Consider the following 19991-nt stretch of genomic DNA (forward strand, 5'->3'; position numbering starts at 1 on the left):
TTTAGGGTCCTATAATGAAACTGCTTGAAATTACATTTGCTTGGCTTTTTCTTTTTTTTTTTTTCATTTTTCTGAAGCTGGAAACAGGGAGAGACAGTCAGACAGACTCCCACATGCGCCCGACTGGGATCCACCGGCACGCCCACCAGGGGCGACTCTCTGCCCACCAGGGGGCGATGCTCTGCCCATCCTGGGCGTCGCCATGTTGCAACCAGAGCCACTCTAGCGCCTGAGGCAGAGGCCACAGAGCCATCCCCAGCGCCCGGGCCATCTTTGTTCCAATGGAGCCTTGGCTGCGGGAGGGTAAGAGAGAGACAGAGAGGAAAGCGCGGCGGAGGGGTGGAGAAGCAAATGGGCGCTTCTCCTGTGTGCCCTGGCCGGGAATCGAACCCGGGTCCTCCGCACGCTAGGCCGACGCTCTACCGCTGAGCCAACCGGCCAGGGCCTGCTTGGCTTTTTCCAGCTAAGTACATCCTTAAGAAATTTTATCCCCAAAGTTAAAAATCTGGAGAAATTTGCAAAGTGGCTATTAACAATTATTTAGGATTATTAATTTTTAAAATATCTTAGGTCATAAGAGACAAGAACAGTAGGATTGATTGACTGAGATTGCTTCTCAGACAGAAGGGGAAAATTAAGCAGAGGCAAGAATGAGCCGCCTACACTCTATGTGACCTGCCCCGGTCTGAGTGGTGATGCCTTTGTCATCACTGACCTCTCCAGGTGTAGAGTGCTGCTCCCGTGACTGCTGTGTCAAGACTCTCTCTTTTCTTTGTACAATACCTCCCCACAATAATGCTTCAATACCTGCCCCAGGTTCACCCGCCTTTGCCCAGCATGAAAACTCTTCCCTTTCATTTATTACTCTTGGGAAACTGACTGGAAAACACAAGTCTTCTCTTTGGTTCATGGCATAAACTCCTGTTTTAAAAAAATCAAATTCCATGAATATTTTTATGTTCTGCAATTTTTCTCTGCAACAGCAGTGCCAGTAAGGTTTTAAATTATGCATATATGGTGCCCCCAAAATATTCTTAATGAGTAAAAAGTGGTGAAATTATGGTTTTTGACTTTGAGCCGCTTTGGATATTTTCATTCTGATGGATGATTTACTAAAGATGGCTAAAAGTGATTGTTCTCTGTATTTCCTTTTATAGTAAATTTCAACCACTTACTCTCCAAATGAATGGTGTGCAGAAGTGATTGGCAGGTATAACAAACCTCACCATGGCAACTCTCCATAAGAAAAACTGAGGTTTGTGTTAAGAGAATAACCCCAGGCTGTTCTTTCAGGTCCAGTCAATTGCTCAAGGTTTCAGAGGAAGGGTAATGAATCAAATATTTTATTAGTTCAGAAACCTTACCCCATAAAATACCTGTTTATTATTTCAATTTGTTCTGTGGCTGTCATATAGTTTAGCATAAACAATTTTTTAAGGTCAAAATATTCTCAATGGATATTTTATTATATTTCTTAGCTGTGGTTGCATCCTTTTTCTCACACCAGATTATCAGGAAATTAGTTTTTCAATTATGCATTGTAATTTGTTCATAGAGCCCAAAATGATAGGTTACAAATGCATATGAGTTTTGACGAAATGGTGTATTTTAACACAACTTTTTTGTACAGTACAAACTGTTCCCCTTATCTTGCCATGAAAAGTTGCCTTAAGAAATTTTCTACACGTTGAGCAAAAACCACTGTCAACTAGTATATCAGCACTTCCAATTTGAAATTAGGTATATATTATCTAGCATTGAATTTTTGCAACTATTCATAAATTCAAAATTGTTACTCAGACCCATGTTGTAAAATCTGCAGTTTCTCAAAGCTTAGCCATTATGGTGACAACATAAAATGATGAAAAGAATGTTATCAAACACAGTGAAAAATACAGCTACAAAAGTATGAAAATAGCCTTTTTCCTTGACTTTCTATGTAAATTTCTAATTTCCTTAAATTTTATCAAAAATCAAAGAGAACATTTAGGTAACTGGAACATACAGAAAGTCTCTGAAAAAACATTAATTGAAACTAGAACTCATCACTGACCTCAACGGTAAGACAATTTATTCCAAACATCTATTAACTGAAAAACGTTTACTCATTCTCTGTCTCTCTCATCTCTCTCTTTTCTACTGTTTTAACAGCACATATTGTGGTCTGTTATCCCAAGTTCCATTACATCAAACGATTAAAGTGTTAACATTTCATTTAAAGAAATATAATAAATACTCTGAAACAATAAAAATAAGTATGTCTTAACAAACTTTGTTCATGTTGAAGTTTTAGTCTTCCTAATAAGTGAAGGCCAAAATCCAAACTGTGGAACAGTACTCTGAAACTTTAAGTTCAATTTAGATGTCATCAATGTCTTCATCGTCATCTCCAATATCATCAAACTGGATTTCGTCATCATCTCCAGGGCCAAATGTATCTGTTTCATTGATTTTAGCATGTTCCGGAAGCTCGCCATAGGCCTTCAGGCTTCTGGCTTCATCGGCATTGAACTTTAGGATTACATCAGCTTTGTTATCCTGATAGTCTCGCAGACCAACCAGTATAATGTCTGAGGTATTGATCCAAACCTTTTTTCTCAGCTTTCCTCTGATGTGACATAACCTCTTCACACCGTCAAAGCACATTGCTTCTAATCGTCCATTTCCCAACATTTTGATGACCTGAGCGTACTCTTGTCCATCTTCTTTAAAGACCAGTTCTCTTTTTTCAGATTCGTTCTCATTCTTACCTCTCCGTCTGTTTTTACCTCCTTTACCTTTATTCTTGGGCATGACGGTGCCCGTCGCCTCCTGGCGTTTCCGACTCCTAGCCTCCTACGCCGGTGGTGGCTGAGCAACGACTGCTCCAGGGAGCCCGCACGACGTAACAATCGCAGGTGTCGCGCGGGGGCGCTGTGGCGCTGAGTTCTTGGGAGATCGCGTAGGCCACCCAGCTCCTGCCTGACCAAATGGCGTCGCTGCGGTTCATCGTTTTGTTTTGTTTTTCTGTCTGTGGCTTTTGGGTCAAGATCTCTGACCAAGTCTGACCTGGGTCAGCGCTGAATCTAGCCAACACACATCGGGTCAAACACAGGAAAGGGTCCCACCCTCTTTGCAGAGTCTCTCCCCTACAAGACCAGCTATATAATTCGAAGGGTCAGTGTGAAATAAAACACAGAGCCATTTGTTCAAAAGGTATTAAGAATGCATGAACCAATCGGTGGCCCTCCAGTACAGCTGCACGTCGCACGCCCACCGAGGCAGCCGCTCCTGTCTCCGCCTCGCTGCTCATTGCAAGAGGGTGCAGGTAGTTAGAACCTTCTGCACATGGTAGGCTCCTACTGAGTCCTCATAGATTTCGTATTAGAGAAAAGAAAGAACCCTCAGTCCACTTGCAGATTCGGTGATGAACGCGGACCCTATTCCTGAGTACTGGCTGTACAAAAAGTATTAGAAAACATTTCAGCGAAAGGAGCCCCACCCTGGCAGGGATAAGGCTGAATAACCTTTTGGGCTTATTCCATTTTATTTTAAATTTCTAGAACTCTGTAAAAATATGCAAGGATGTTATACACGTATCATATACCAAATCTGGGCTTTGATGCTTTTAGTAACAGGAGAAACATATCTATTGTACAGCAAGTCATTGTCTTTTTCCTCAAGTGTATTAATATTGAAAAGAAAAAAAGTGAAATTTTAAAAAAATTGTATGAGAACCAGTCTCATCATAAAACTGTGGTGCGGATACAAGAAAAACAGTTATGGTTGAGGGGTTTATTTCTCTGATGATGTATCACTCAGATTGACTTAAATGAGCCCAAAAGATTTCTAGTGTTTCATGAAAGGACTCGGACTGAAGTGAGACTAGGAAATGCTGCCCTGGAGAGCCACAAAAAGTTTCCTAGATGTCCCACAGTTAATAAAGAAAACAGAATACAGAAAATCTACTCTTTGTAAAACCCAGGGTTATCCAAGTTCATTGAATCACATAACCCTGTTTTTGTACAACAACTATCAAAACCTGGTGTTGAGCAAGCACACTTTGGGAAATGCTGATTTAAAGAATTCATGGAGCTTGTAAGGAGGAAATTTGCCTTGTTGAGCACCTGCTAGATTCTAGGCACTGTTTTATGCAACTGACATGCTTTAACTCAGTTAATAGAACAGTCAGCCCCTAGAGGTGGTTATGGTCCTGATTTTTATATGAAGTGATCATTAACTAATTTCCCTGATGCAGCAGCTATGGAAAAAGAGTGGAGGTTCCTCAAAAATATTAACAATAGAGCTGCCATACCACTCAGCAATTCTACTTCTGGGTGTTTATCCAAAGAAAACAGAAATACTAATTTATAAACACTAATTGAAAAAGATATTATGTTCACTGTAGTATTATTTACAATAGCTAAGATATAGAAGCAACCTAGGTGTTTATCAATAGGGAAACGGATAAAGAAGATGTGATATATATATATATATACACACACACACACACACACACACACACATACACACACACGCACAATGGAGTATTACTCAGCCATTAAAAGAAAAACATCTTGCCATTTGTGACACTGGGACCTAAAGGGTATTATGCTAAGTGACATAAGCCAGATAGAGAAAGACAAATACCATATGATTTCACTTATGTATGAAATCAAAAGAAAGAAAGAAAGAAAGAAAGAAAGAAAGAAAGAAAGAAAGAAAGAAAGAAAAAGAAAGAAAAAGAGGACAACTACCAAGAAAACCCAGAAACAGACTCATAGATACAGAGAACAAATTGGTAGTTGCTAGTAGGGAAGAAGGTGGAAGATGGATGAAAATGGTGAAGGGGAATGAGAGGTACAAACTTCTAGTTATAAAAATAAGTCATGAGGCTGTAATCTTTAGTCCAGGGGAAATAATGAATGCTCTCATAATGACTTTGTATGGTGATGGATGCTTACTAGACTATTTGTGGTGATCACACATAAGGTATTAAATGTTGAATCACTATGTTGTACACCTGAAATTCCTATAATATTGTATGTCAACTATACTTTAATTTTTAAAAAGTTTTTTTAAAAGTAATTCCCATGAACATGCAACTTCAAGTGGTACTGGACTCTAAGTCATTGTCTGACTCTAGAGCCTAAGCCTCTTCCTCTACAAAACTCAAAATTTACTAGCAGTGAAAACAAAAAACATCAAGTATCTGTAACACTTTAAGCTCTGTTTTGAAGATGGAGTCTTTCATAAGATACATGGAATTTTCTTGACAGAGTGTTCACAAATGAAACAATGAACCTGCCTTTTTATGTAGCCCACCATCTGTTATGAGACCCAACAGACGAATCTTTCTTTTCACAACAAAACCAAGCTGAACAATTATACCAAGTAATGAAGATGGAGAATGCAGAATAACTTCGTGGAAAATCAGAGCTGTTCAGCTGGTCTGAATACTGTTAAACTGAAACTAATACCTAGAGTGTTATACATCTTGTCAGGGTTCATTTTAAAGATAAATGTGTTAAGAACTTAGCCTTTAAAAGAAATATGTGGACTTTTATTAACCAGCTACCAGAGGCAGTTGGATCAAAATCCAAATGGATGGACTCTTGGGTTTATGTTAACTTCTGATCAGATCCTGATTTACCCTTTATTCTTAAAACTGAAAATAAAATTTACTGTTGAGCATCTTTCTTCACTCCATCTGAGATAATTCAGTGTTTTATGCTTGCCAGCTTCTCCAGATTTTCAGGAAACACTTAATCTTTAATTGGTGAATCACCACACACATTAATATTAAAGAAAGTGTCCATATATACAGCTAATCTGGAATTGAGACTGTGTCGACACTTGTGAAAGCTGATCTAGAAAAAGAGAAGTGTGTGGCGAGACTAGTGACTCAAGAGACAGCTGGGACTGGAGACGACAGTGAGAAAAGACCCATTTAGAAAAAGTTCACTTGCGGGATAAGTGAGGATTAGTTAGAGGCATCTGGTGGATTTGAAGCACTGACATGTAGCTAGTAAGCATGAGAGCCAGGATTCCATGTAACCACTTCTCCCAGCAGCAGAGAGCCTGGTCACCATGTCAGAGAGCTGCATCCTTTCCCGGATGGCGGTGGCAGCGGTGTTAGGGTAAAAGTAGCAGTTAGTCAAGCTACTGTTTCCCGAAAGAGACACAGTGCTATTAGGGCACCAAACCAGAGGTATGGTGATGGGGGTGGGGAACAAGAACCAGAGACGCTCATTCTGGAATACACAGGGGAAGAACCCCTGAAAACTCTTAGAGATTGATGGGGAGACTCTTGAGGGTGGCTAATTACTAGTCAGCCGTCAGTCTGACACTACACAGGAAGTGTCACTCTATTATAGGGGCAGGCTGATGAGGTTCATTGGAAAACAAAACATTATGTAATGACCACATTTTGGTTTTATGGATTATACTGGTTATTGTTTGTGTCTCTCCAGCCCCCCACTTTTGTAGCAAATCCTCTCCACCTGACTCTGGTCATGGGCACCTGACCCACGCTTGGCCAATCATAGTGGGCCATGCCCACACGTCAGTTTGACTAGTACCGGTATATGAGCACATAACTAAGACCAACATGATTGGAATATATCCTTAAACTTTATTGAGTCTAGATTGAAATAAAGAGTAATAAGACATTATTACTTGAATTGACTATTATGAGTCAAAATGATCAAAATAATTCAAGGGGATGAGAGTAGGTTGAAACAAAATTTTTCACGTTGAAACAGGATGATTGATACATTGAACATGGTTACACTATTCTCTCTTTCTCTACTTCTGTAAATGTTCATGTTTTTTTTCCCCATAATTTGAAAAGAAAAGAAATTCCTGATGTTTTATCTACTGTAGCTGGAGGAGAGAATTTCTGTTTCCTCTTAGATCATGAACTGTGAGCAGCCCTCATCCCCATTGCTGGAGAAAGCCCGTCTGTAATGAATGACCAGACCATCCTCCAGGGAAAATAAGGACAAGGGATGGAGAATGAGAGAGAGGGTGCAGATGTATATGGTGGTTTAAGAGAGGGTGCAGATGTATATGGTGGTTTAGCAAGATTTTATTTCTTCACATGGAGAGATGGTCACAAACAAAGCTGATCACATCTGACCCCTTTGCTTAAAATGTCCATTTGTACAAGAAATGTATATATCCACACATAGAATACAAGACTGGAGGATTGTATTATATTTAATATATTGTATATATACATATATGAAATATTGTGTATAAATCTTTAGTCCATCTAGACTTTATTTCAGAACATGGTGAGGAGTATGTAATATATTTTATCCCAAAATAATTATCCTAGCACTATTTATTGAATAAGTTACCATTTTCTCACAATCTGATATGCCACTTCCATCAAATTTTACTCATCTATACAATATATATATATTCTTTTGGCCTATATGTTTTAGCCCATGTTTCACACTTTATTATATTATTTTTTAGAATATAAAAATCTGAAAGTTTAAGTTCCCTGTTGTAAAAGATAGTCTTGCTTATTAATATTTAAATGCCTTCCTGCTGTTTTATCATTTCAGATAAAATTTAAAAGAGTTTTGTCAGCTTTTTAAAAATTCAATTGAGCCCTGGCCGGTTGGCTCAGCGGTAGAGCGTCGGCCTGGCGTGCGGGGGACCCGGGTTCGATTCCCGGCCAGGGCACATAGGAGAAGCGCCCATTTGCTTCTCCTCCCCCCTCCTTCCTCTCTGTTTCTCTCTTCCCCTCCCGCAGCCAAGGCTCCATTGGAGCAAAGATGGCCCGGGCGCTGGGGATGGCTCCTTGGCCTCTGCCCCAGGCGCTAGAGTGGCTCTGGTCTCAACAGAGTGACGCCCCGGAGGGGCAGAGCATCGCCCCCTGGTGGACAGAGCATCGCCCCTGGTGAGCATGCCGGGTGGATCCCGGTCGGGCTCATGCGGGAGTCTGTCTGACTGTCTCTCCCCGTTTCCAGCTTCAGAAAAATACAAATAAATAAATAAATAAAAATTTAATTGAGATTTAAATTGTAATTCCATTATATTTATATATAGTTTGGGGGGATTTTAAGGACTTTGAATGATTTAATAAGCCTTCTGAAAATTGCGTAGTTTCTATATAGGCCTAAGTAGGATATTCAAAACAATCGTACTTCTGATTTTCTCTTTGGAAGACTGTTGTGACATTTTAAGATTCTGAGTTTTGATTTGACATTTTTACTAGATTATTTGTACGAAGTTCTTTATTTCTAGTAGCATGGATAATGTGAAGTTTTCCCACAAATATAACTTTACTTGACTAATATTTATCTGTATTTATTCCTAATGCACGTTACGTTTCTGAGAAATTTTATCAAAGCCAGCTCCTACATTTTTCATTTGGATCATGGCTGCAATTCCAAGAGAAGGCAAGGATGTATGTTTGAGAATTAGGCTCCCCCTGCTGGTGGTTTCGGCACCTTAGAATGCATCTTGAATTCAGTCTTTTGAAACCCAATTGTTTTATAGCATCTTGGACCTAAGAGACCAACTTGTTTGCTAGATAGTCTGCATAGATAAGATTTATTGATATAAAATTTAAAGTAGCACACAATTAATTCTAAAATGTATAAGCCAAGAACTAAAAAAGAAGAGGTCACTATAATTAGAAGACAGTGGTGTGCTGGTGGATGTTTAACAGTCAGCTCTCTGAAAATCACTGATCTGAAATATTTGCTAATTTCTGTGGCATAAGTACTTTCACTAAGGCTCATTTCAAGTTAACCGTAAGAACTCACTGGAGTGGAGCTAGGAAGAGATGCTCATAGTTGGCTCTAACAAGCCAACTCCACAGTTTATCATTGGTTGAGGATGTGGGAAGTCTTTAGCTAAGTTTTATATTCTGCATAAGATATGTGAGAGCTAATAGTGGAAAGTAAAACAAACAAACAAACAAACAAACAAAACTAGATCCCAGTTTAAATCCTGCACCACAGTTTTCTAGCTTTGAGCCATGTATTCTTTGAATTGAAGTGTTCTTGTCTCTAAAATAAATCAATGATACCCACCCTGCAAAATTATTGTAAAAATTAAACTAAATAATGAATATAAATCATCTCAACAGAACATGTATTTCTAATAAATGGCAAGTTAACTACCAGCATATACACAGAGGAAAGAAGGCCATCTGGACTAGAATATAAGGTAATCAGACACATAGATGTTTATCATGTTTTGTTTGCTCATTTATTTTGTTCTTTAGATTCCGTGTGGAAGTGAAATCATATGGTATCAGACTCTTAGATTCAGAAAACAAACTGATAGTTGGCAGAGGGGAGGAAAATTGGGGGAGGGCGGGATGAAAAAGGTGAAGGGATTAGAAGTACAAACTGGCAGTTACAAAATAGTCCCAGGGATATAAATTGCAGCATAGGGAATATAGTCAGTAATATTGTAATAACTAGGTATAGTGCCAGGTGGGAAATATTGAGTGGGGGAGTCACATCATACATTTAATAATTGTCTAACCACTCTCTTGTACACCTTAAACTAATACAAAATATTGAATGTCAACTGTAATGGAAAAATGAAATTTAAAAAAAGATGTTAACCATATGCTGAAATTGGGGTTGCTACCCTAAACAGGCACTCGTGTCCTCTGATCTCGGAGTTACCAGTCTAGGAAGAGCGGTTTGCTTAGTTGGCTATGAGGAAGTCATTCTGACTATAATGAGAAGTACACATTAGAGGAATATGGAGCAGTAATAGCAGATAAATAATGTGGTTTTGGTTTTCTGCATAAGAGGCAATACGAGGGGCAATTAATTTTTAAGTAGTAGAGGACACATATTCTCAGGATGTCTGGTCCCGGGCCATTGACAGAAGGAACAAGATACACCTACCTATTCCTTTGTCATCTCATGTTGCTGGATGGATGACTTTCTAGTCCTTACTTTCAGTAGGGGAGGAGTCTTTAGAAAATTCTCCCTTTATGTAGGTTTCTTGGTTTCTGTTTAATACCTGTCACTATTTTCAGTTCTGTCATCACTTATGAATTGGATCTACATTTAAAAAGAAAAATAAATTAAGATACAGCTTATATTTTAGGCAGCATTCCTAGGTTTCTTTCCTCCAGCCAAACCACAAGCACTCAGCCCGATTAACAACCTGCAATTCAAATACCAATGGTGTGACGAAGTCCACAATTGTAGATGCTTTTATTTTTATTTGAAGAAGAATAAAAACAGAATTAACAAGCCATAATCTTCACAGAAATTCTAAAGTAACTTAAAAATTCACTTGCACATGGTTTTGTTTAAATCCTCCCATATCGTGTATAATATTTAAAGGAAAACTTAAACCTAAAAGCTTCAGTAATTAAGAACAAAAACAACACCCCAAAATCTCATTGAAAATGAAAAAACAATGATGGCTTATTATAAACTTTCCTACTGTGAAAACTTCTGGGATGGTTAATTTTATGTGTCAATTTGGCTAGGCTATGATTCTCAATTATTTTGTCAAACACCAATATAGATGTTGCTGTGAAGGTATTTTGTAGATGTGACCAACATTTTCATCAGCATGCCTTGAGTAAAGTAGATTGCCCTCCATAGTGTGGGTGGGCCTCATCCAATCAGTTGAAGGTTTTAAGAGCAGAGACTGAGATTTCTCCAAACAGAAAGCATTCCCCTCAAGACTGCACTATATAAAACCTGAGTTTCACTCTGCTTCCTGGCGGAATTTGAATTCAAGATCACAACATGAAATCTTGCCTCAGTTTTCAGGCTGTTAGCTTACGCTGCAGAGTGTGAATGTGCCAGGCCCCACAATCAATGTGAGACAATTTCTTAAAACAAATCAATTCTCTCTCTTTCTTTCTTTCTTCTTCTTCTTCTTCTTCTTCTTCTTCTTCTTCTTCTTCTTCTTCTTCTTCTTCTTCTTCTTCTTCTTCCTCTTCCTCTTCCTCTTCCTCTTCCTCTCTGATAGCTTTGTGTTTTTAGAGAACCATTAGGTCATTAGGAGTGACTGTAAAGGTGTATAATGGGGGATTGGAAAATGTTATTGCACAGTAAGGAAAATGCCAAGAGGCTGAGGTTATTAATTACTTATATGAATACTATCATGCTATTTAAGGACAAAGGTAAAATTTGAATGTATATGTATTTTCCTTTAACCAAAAATTATCAGCTTCCAAAATGTGCCTGTTGTAAAACTGTGATTGTAAGAACTGTCTGACTGAGGACAAGGCCAGGCAGTAACCAGATAGTTAGAAATCCAGAAAAATGGAATTATAATGTTAAATATGTGTCCTGGCAAGGACCCAGGTGTGGTGGCTTGTGCTGTGGCATATTGGATATGAATCCCCAACAATGGTGGGCCTCGCTGGACCCCACAGAGTGTGACCCCATGGAGAAATAAACGTGTATGACTGTAAATGTGTGCAAGAGGCTGTTCCTATACCCCCGGTCCATCGACGATTCACACTTGATCGAAATGACCTCGGGATGGAAGTCGAGGGCCCAGAGCACGTTTCACCGGATCTGGGCCTCACAACAGCAGAACTGGAAACGTTTCGCACACTGCCTGTAGTTCCAAGTACTGTGGCAGTTCTTTTATTGTGAGACCGCTGTTTCTTGTCACGTTGATTATTATTCTATATAAACATAAAAAATTCTTACTGTGTTTACTCCTTAAGTTCCTTCAAATGAAGCTGGTAGCAGTTTACTTGGGAGTTTTCCCAGGCGGTTTCCAAAGAGAGACCACATGCTCCTCTCTGCCGCTGAAAACTAGAGTCTTTATTGGTTTGAAAACGTCATTAAAGTGTCTTTCAAGTTCCAAAGGGTCGTTGCAGTGACAAAGCCGCTGTGAAAGTGCCAGGTGTCCTAGGTAGCGTTTGAGGGCGAATCTTTCACATATCCCGTCTGTGGTAGCGTCCGTGATACAGACATCCCATTGATACCTGGGGGTCCAACCAACTGGAATATAGGTTTGTAATTTTTAAAAGAAGATATTTTTCCATTGGAAAAAAATAGTTGTTAGAAAAAAACTTTAGAGAGGAAGTTTCAGAAAATATAAAGGGAAGGCTCCTTAAGGAAGAAAAAAAGTTTGTTTATTTGCATGTCCTTATTGTTTGTTTTCATTGGAAAGTGAGTTTGGTAGGTTTTTTAAAAGCATTTAGCAAAATTTTGCCTTGGGGCATTGGGATGCTATTTTTGTGGCTTATTTTATTTGAAAACTTTATTTGTTTAGAAACTGAGGCTACAGGACTTTAAACAACATCAAGTTTCTAAAAAGGCCCTTTATTCACCCCCTCCCCCCACTTCAGGTCCAGAAATGTAGTGGAAGATTTCTATTAAAAACCTTTTTTTTCTTTTCTTTTTTTACTTCTGGACTTTAGTTTGTTTGTTGGTTCTTAATTGGAAACTGAAGTGGGGGGACATGTATTTTTAAAGCCATGCCTAAAATTTACAGCAGTCTTTCTCTGCTATTTTTATCCTTCGTTATGTCCGAAAATTTTAATTTTCTTAGTTTTTGTTTGTTCCTTAGTTTCATATTGGAAACTGTGGAATGGAAACTTGAAACATTATCACATATTGAAAAGCTTTTAAAAGACGCTTAAAAGCTGTGAAACCAGGCTTTAGGCTGCATATTTCTGTGATTTTTGTTCTACTTTAAAGCTTTTAATTTCATATCGTGTATTTATACCATATGGTATTTCAGTGTGTGTAACAGTTACATTCATTCATTCTTTGTTTATTTTATACAACACATACAGACTTCGTCCTGTTTCCCGGGCTCTCCTCTGGGAATCGGGGTACCGCGGTGAAGAAAACCGAGTCCCTGGCCTTATGCCGCTGGGACTCAGTGGGTGTTCGGGAGGATCTTCTGTTTGGGAGCAGGGCGGGAGTTGTGTTGGTGACAGGATGATGGAGGAAGGAAGGGCTTGAGAGTCAGGTTTCAGATGGTGCTGGAGCTGGTGGTGGGGGAGGAGTTGGTTGTAGAGTTGGGGGGAAGGGGTGATTGCCAGGAAGAATGGGCTAGAAATGAGAAACTTAGGGATAAAGGTTGGAGGCTGGGTTTGGGTAACTGGACTGGGAACTAATAAAGTCAGAGTTTTACTGGATGTCATCCCATGGACGGTGTGGTAGGATGCACCCTGATTTTTATAGGGAGTTTTTGTTCTTAGTGCTGACGACACCATCTTAAAAGGACCTCACTATAAACATGTTGAAATGTCCCTCCCCTGTATAATACACACATATACACTGTTATTCCTGTTCATCAGTGGACTACATGGATGAAGAGTTAACCCCACGTAGCAGGACAGCTTAATCAAAAAAGATTTGAAGAGTTTCCTCTGTACAAGATAGCAGACTAGGAGCTCTGGGGCATAGAGAGAAGACTGAGCTATGTCCCCTGGTCTCACCGAGTTCACACTGCATTGGGGAGAAACACGTGTGAAGATAGAATACCCATACACACGAGAGGTAAGCAGAAATTCATTTAAACACTTTAAGAGATACATTAAAACCTCTCCATATAAGATTCACTCCTGAGTAAATGGGAATGGTAATAACATGATAGTGACCTTGCTAGAGTTCTTTCCACTCCCTGGTTGAGTGCTTACTCTGTCCTAGGCTGTTGGAGTGCTTATTTTGTCCTAGGCATCGTGTGAAATGTTTTTCAAGTATAACTCAGACTCTCCCAAGTCCTTTGACCTTCTTGGGCCTGTTTTCTTTAAAATGCCTTGAGACTCCATCCTTCATAAAGTCAAAGACTGACGCAGTCTACAGTATTTGGGGGGCTTTCCGAGTGTGTATGTATAAGGGGTGAGGGTGGTGGTGGGTGTTAGCGTACTGCCTCCTCTCCCAACATTCCCTCTTCCTGATCAAGTTTCAGTTCCTCCTTCCCAGCTGTCCAATGTTGATGCTCTTTCTGTCCTCGTTATCTTAATAGTGAAACTCTTCCCTTTCTCCATTCCTTGAAACAAACTTTTCTGAAGGTCAGAGGGAAAAAGGGGCATTAAGAGCAAAACAGAGTAGAACACGAACACTAACAGTAGTTAGTTCACATCTAACACTCTCTTCTCTCCAAAGGCCTCTTCTAGTCATTCTTTCTCTCTGAATTTTAGGCTCCTCAACCCTATGCCCTTTTCCCTGGACTGTAGATATCTGGATTTCAAATACATGACCAATCACAGAAAGTCAGTTCTTTTTTAATTCAACCCTTCTCCACCATCTGGACTTGTGGGGGAGGGGATAAGAAAAGCAGCTTTGCCTTTCAGGCCCAAAAGACACATCCAGGTATTTTCTAAACAAAAGTGCAATTCTCTCCTTAAGAAGTATTCTGTCTTGATCCATGACTCAAATGGCAGTTATCTAAAACTAGCATTCTTGCTTTCCCGTGCTTCATAAGCATCTACACATAGGCCTGGAACAAGAGGCCTATTACTTCCATTTAATAGACATAGAAACATAGTAAGAGGTTATTACTTCCATTTAATAGACATAGAAACTCGGGCTTAAGGAACCTAATTCACTCAGGTTGTAAGTGACAAAGCTAAAACCCATACCTATATCTACTGACCTTAAAGCCTTTTCCACTTGACTATCCTATTTCTCAATTGATGTACAGAAAAGCAAGGAGGCTACCAGCATTCAGAAGAAGTAACACACTGTCAGAAAGTAGAGGAGGGGAGATTTCATTGAGAAGAGGAGACATAGAAGTGAGAACTAGTCTAGACATAAAACTATAAAGATTGGAACTCAGGTGTGACAATGGGCCAAGGGTTCTGGTCACGTAATGGGGGAACAGAGAGAATTAAAAAAGGCTTTACATTTTCTGGTCTGGGTGACTGATAGGTATTTCTGTGCCAGGCACTGTACATGTCAGGCATTGTGCCACATGTTGGGACAGTAGCAGGAACGGGAAAGTCAGGGGCAAGGATGAGGCGTCTGTAGTCAGACAGGAAGAGGTTGGGGGAGAAGACACTGGCTCTTGTTGTCCAGCAGGCAACAGGAAATACCAAACTCATTTGCATAAAAGGTGGAGGCTCTCAGAGAACACCAGGTGGCAGCATGGACTCAGAAGTTAAAGTGAAGCAGGACCAGTTATTCCATTGTCTTCTAATCTGCATGTAAATCAGATGAAAACAAAATACCATGATTCTTAGGGGAGTACTTCGAAAATTTCATAATAACATTAATTCATTAAATGTTGACTTAACATTTATGAATAACCTTTCCATTTGGGGAAAGGGTGGTTTGCTTTAGTCGAAGCATATGTGTATTAATATTGCTTAGCTTCTACATAATATAATTTATCTAAAGTCTATCAGAAATATACATATGATTGGGAGTTGAAGCTTCCTGCTCCTCCCCTCATTCTCTCTCTATCTCTCCTCTAAAATAAATAAATAAAAATAAAAAAAAAAAGAAAGAAATATACATATGATTAAGGCAACAGCCTCTGAACTGGACACATATTCCAAATATTATTAAACTGCATGATCGTGTTCAGAGTTTACAAACTAACAGTTGCCCGTATGGGCAGGGATGAAAGTCCTGTAGCTTTGAGGTTATAATACTGTTAATTGTGACTGCTGTTACATCATTAGCACATTATATTCCTGTGTGTTTCATGTAGGTCTGTTTCGACATTTGGCACAATCCTTGTGTCCATGTTTTGTATCCCATCCCCCATTCCACCTTCCCTGCAATCAAACTCACTTAATAACCCCTTTGTTCTCAGGTCGTTGCGTCTTTCTCTTACGATTAGTTCTATACCTTCTCACTTCATGCCCTCGCAGGTCTCCATGTCAAACAACAGTGGGCTATTGTTAGGAGGGAGCCAGGGTGAAAGTGCAACAGCCAGCCAGCATGGCAGAGGAAGACCCTGCAGCTCAGGGGCGGTGTCCTCCTCCCTCAGGCAGTGTCCTCCTCCCTCCTCCCTCAGGCAGTGCCCTCCTCCCTCAGGCAGTGTCCTCCTCCCTCAGGCAGTGTCCTCCTCCCTCCTCCCCCAGGCAGTGTCCTCCTCCCTCAGGCAGTGTCCTCCTCCCTCCTCCCCCAGGCAGTGTCCTCCTCCCTCAGGCAGTGTCTCCCTCCCTCAGGCAGTGCCCTCCTCCCTCAGGCAGTGTCCTCCTCCCTCCTCCCTCAGGCAGTGCCCTCCTCCCTCAGGTAGTGTCCTCCTCCCTCAGGCAGTGCCCTCCTCCCTCAGCCAGTGCCCTCCTCCCTCAGGCAGTGTCCTCCTCCCTCCTCCCTCAGGCAGTGCCCTCCTCCCTCAGGTAGTGTCCTCCTCCCTCAGGCAGTGTCCTCCTCCCTCAGGCAGTGCCCTCCTCCCTCAGGCAGTGTCCTCCTCCCTCAGGCAGTGCCCTCCTCCCTCAGGCAGTGTCCTCCTCCCTCCTCCCTCAGGCAGTGTCCTCCTCCCTCCAAGCACAGAGGCGGTGTCCTCCTCCCTCAGGCAGTGTCCTCCTCCCTCCTCCCTCAGGTAGTGTCCTCCTCCCTCCAAGCACAGGGGCAGTGTCCTCCTTCCTCAGGCAGTGTCCTCCTCCCTCCTCCCTCAGGCAGTGTCCTCCTCCCTCCTCCCTCAGGCAATGTCCTCCTCCCTCAGGCAGTGTCCTCCTCCCTCCTCCCTCAGGTAGTGTCCTCCTCCCTCCAAGCACAAGGGCAGTGTCCTCCTTCCTCAGGCAGTGTCCTCCTCCCTCCTCCCTCAGGCAGTGTCCTCCTCCCTCAGGCAGTGTCCTCCTCCCTCCAAGCACAGGGGCAGTGTCCTCCTCCCTCAGGCAGTGTCCTCCTCCCTCCAAGCACAGGGGCAGTGTCCTCCTTCCTCAGGCAGTGTCCTCCTCCCTCCACGCCTGGCGCTTTAGAGATACTTTAGAAAGATGTCACTGGTAATTAACGCCAAATTCGCCAAGTAAATATGATGGCTTGTAAATCCACAATTCATATTTTGCTGTATAGAGTTATTCTTAATTGTTTACTCACTGATAATTAGCTCATTCCAACTGTGAATTTAGTTCTTTTCAATGGATCCATTTGTTGTTCTTATATAATTCTAAATTATTGAAATTCTTTAGTGTTGAGCCATGAAAAACTGAAATAATATGATCCAACAATGTAAAAAAACAACCACCCAAATTATAAGAAGCTTATTATGTTGTGAACAATTCACCCATGAAGACAAGTATCTCTTTCTGGTATTTGGTAGAATTCAAGGAGGCAGAAGAAGAAGTGTTGTCTATAACACATGGGGAAACTGGCACAGAATAGTGGAGGGAAAAGGAATTAATCTTACCCACACGGAGGGTTTAGAGAACAACTCCCAAAATCATAGGCAAAGAATATCTGAGGAACTGTTCCAAGTCAAAGGGACAGAACAATCTATTGCGATGCATGAACCTGGATTGAATCCTGCACTAGGAAATAAAGGCAGTTATTGGGATCATTGATAGCAATGAAATATGGACTACATGGATTTCCTGAATTGGATCGTTGTGCTGTGGTTGGCAAAAGGAATCCTTGTTCATAGGAGACAGGTAGATATGTTTCAGGAGATAGGATCATGATGGCTGCAACTTATCATCAGATAATTCAGGGAAAAAATGGAAAGAGGTAAAAAACCAAGTATTGTAAAATGTTAACAGATGTTGAATCTAGGTGAAGTTAAAAAAGGATATGGAGCCTGACCAGGTGGTGGCGCAGCGGATAGAGCATCGGACTGGGATGCAGAGGACCCAGGTTCAAGACCGAGGTGCCAGCTTGACCACAGGCTTATCTGGTTTGAGCAAAATCCCACCAGTTTGGACCCAAGGTCGCTGGCTCCAGCAAGGGGTTTCTGGGTCTGCTGAAGGCTCACGGTCAAGGCACATATGAGAAAGCAATCAATAAACAACTAAGGTGTTGCAATGCGCAATGAAAAACTAATGATTGATGCTTCTCATCTCTCTCCGTTCCTGTCTGTCTGTCCCTGTCTATCCCTCTCTCTGACTTACTCTCTGTCTCTGTAAAAAAAAGGATATGGAAGTTCTTTGTACTATTCTTATAACTTTTCCATACATTCACAAGTCTTTTAAGTTTAAAAGTAATGATGACAATACTAGTAATAATAATTTGGAGAAGCTGACCTAATACTTAAATTATCATTAACTACATTTTTCTGCTTCAAATCAGACTAGCACAGGTGCTAGCTTCATCTTATCATCTATGGTAGCCCTGGAAATAAATATGTCAGGGTCTGTGCTTAAAGTTTACATTAAATATTTTTTGTTTTTATTATTTCCAAATTTATTATCTAATATGAAACTTAAATTTTTTTCCACATTAAAGTTGTCAGGGCAGTACAGAGATCTCTTTTCTGAATCGCTGAGGGTGTTCTCACGTTCCCAGACCTTGTCAGTGGACAGGCGGGCGATACATGTCTGCCTGCATGTACATTTAAATTTAGTTATATTTCTTACCTACTTCTCTATATATTGAAAAGTCATATGTTCACATGGATACTGCTAATTTTACTCCAACAGCACTGGGTTTACGTAGTCTCTCCTCCATCCTAACAGTAAGAGACGTCTCCCATTCCCCTTGACAGGTCTACTTACTTGAGCGAAGCCGCAGCAGGTAAGCAGTGTGATTGCTGTCACCACCCGCACCGGAAGTGGACGGCTTCCTCACCACAGCTGGGCTGTGACACCTGCAGGTTCGGAGGCTCCCTCCGCCTTCCCCCCCCCACCCCGGCCTCCCCATGGTCCCTTTCCAGATGCTCCTGCAGCTCGGACTCCACCCTCTGGCACAGACCCGTCCTCACCAGTCTGGGCTCCGAAACCCCGTGGCAGGCCGCCTCGCTCATGTCCTTCCCACCCAGTCCAGGTTCTGACACCCACAACGGGGACATGCCCACACAGGGAAGCCCTCCTTACCCTGCCCAGGGGTTCGAGCTCATTCTTCTTCTAGCAGACGTGTTCCTTAGTGACCATTCTTTATAACATCGGTGAAAACATGAGGAAAATAAAATTGACATAGAGGAAACCCTGCACCTGAAAACACAGCCATGCGTTTATAGGATTAAGTGGAGCAGGCTTGAAATGGATTGTCTAGCTACCAAGATAATAACCCATTAAGCTTTAAATTTTCTGTATTCAAATCATCTGACACTTGCCCGAGTAGAGGTAGACAGCTTGATACAGAAGCCAACACAGCAGAATCTGTTCTTTCTCTCTCCACAAGATTATGGAATGGTTCCTGAGCTTCCCAGATGACATCAAGAATTCAGAGAATGTGGCACAAAGCCTGCTCCTTCTTAATGAAGTCATCTGTTGATTCTGTTTTTGTGATTGAATAGTCAGATGTCCTGGATCTTTTCTTCTATTGAATGACCCAGTCTATTACCTGAACTTTTGGACACCTAAGATCTCCTGACATAGCGGTGACAGGAACCACGTGTGTCTCTGCTCTGTCCCCTGACTTTGAGTCCGGATGGATGCCGCCATTAGCGTGGTTCCTTCCAGACCTCCTCTCCCGTCTCTCTGTCTGTACCTAAACTTGTAACTGTTAAACAGCGACAACGTGACCCACCGGGAAGGGGGCGGGGCTTTGAAGCCCAGATATTTCACTGTCTGAAATGTTTAGGTAAAACTTAGTTTTTAGAGAACAGTACCTTAAGTTATACCAATTTTTCTAAATTTCTGTGAAGGTTTGGGATAGCACAAATATAGTGGGGGAAATCATTTGACAATATATATGTGTTTTTTCTTTTTAGTTCTGACTTTCCTAACACATGCTTAGTCCAAGGACACTCAAGGTACCTTACTGTCTGAGGGAGGGAAATTAAGATTTCTATAAAGGAACACCAAACAAAACTAACCACAACAAAATGACAGATAATGTTCAGTCTCTGTCTTTTAAACTACAGTTTAGTTTAAACGATGCAAAAACATTTAGAGCTTCAAAAATAACATTGGAAATGTAGCTTAGAGGAAGCAAAACGAAGGCCTTTCGGGAGAGGTTTCTGCCACCAGAAAGGATTAGCTA

The 19991-nt window shown here is 41.1% G+C and overlaps 1 protein-coding gene across 1 annotated transcript; it reads right to left on the reverse strand.

Annotated features, from left to right (window-relative positions):
* Positions 1 to 2358: 2358 nt before the first annotated feature.
* Positions 2359 to 2815, reverse strand: LOC136308517 (eukaryotic translation initiation factor 1A, X-chromosomal-like). Its single transcript, XM_066235929.1, has one exon. It carries the CDS (start codon positions 2791 to 2793, stop codon positions 2359 to 2361), a length of 435 nt encoding a protein of 144 aa, XP_066092026.1. The 5' UTR covers positions 2794 to 2815.
* Between the last annotated feature and the right edge of the window lie 17176 nt (positions 2816 to 19991).

Source organism: Saccopteryx bilineata, chromosome 6 (genome assembly GCF_036850765.1).
Source record: "Saccopteryx bilineata isolate mSacBil1 chromosome 6, mSacBil1_pri_phased_curated, whole genome shotgun sequence".
Classification (NCBI taxonomy): domain Eukaryota; kingdom Metazoa; phylum Chordata; class Mammalia; order Chiroptera; family Emballonuridae; genus Saccopteryx; species Saccopteryx bilineata.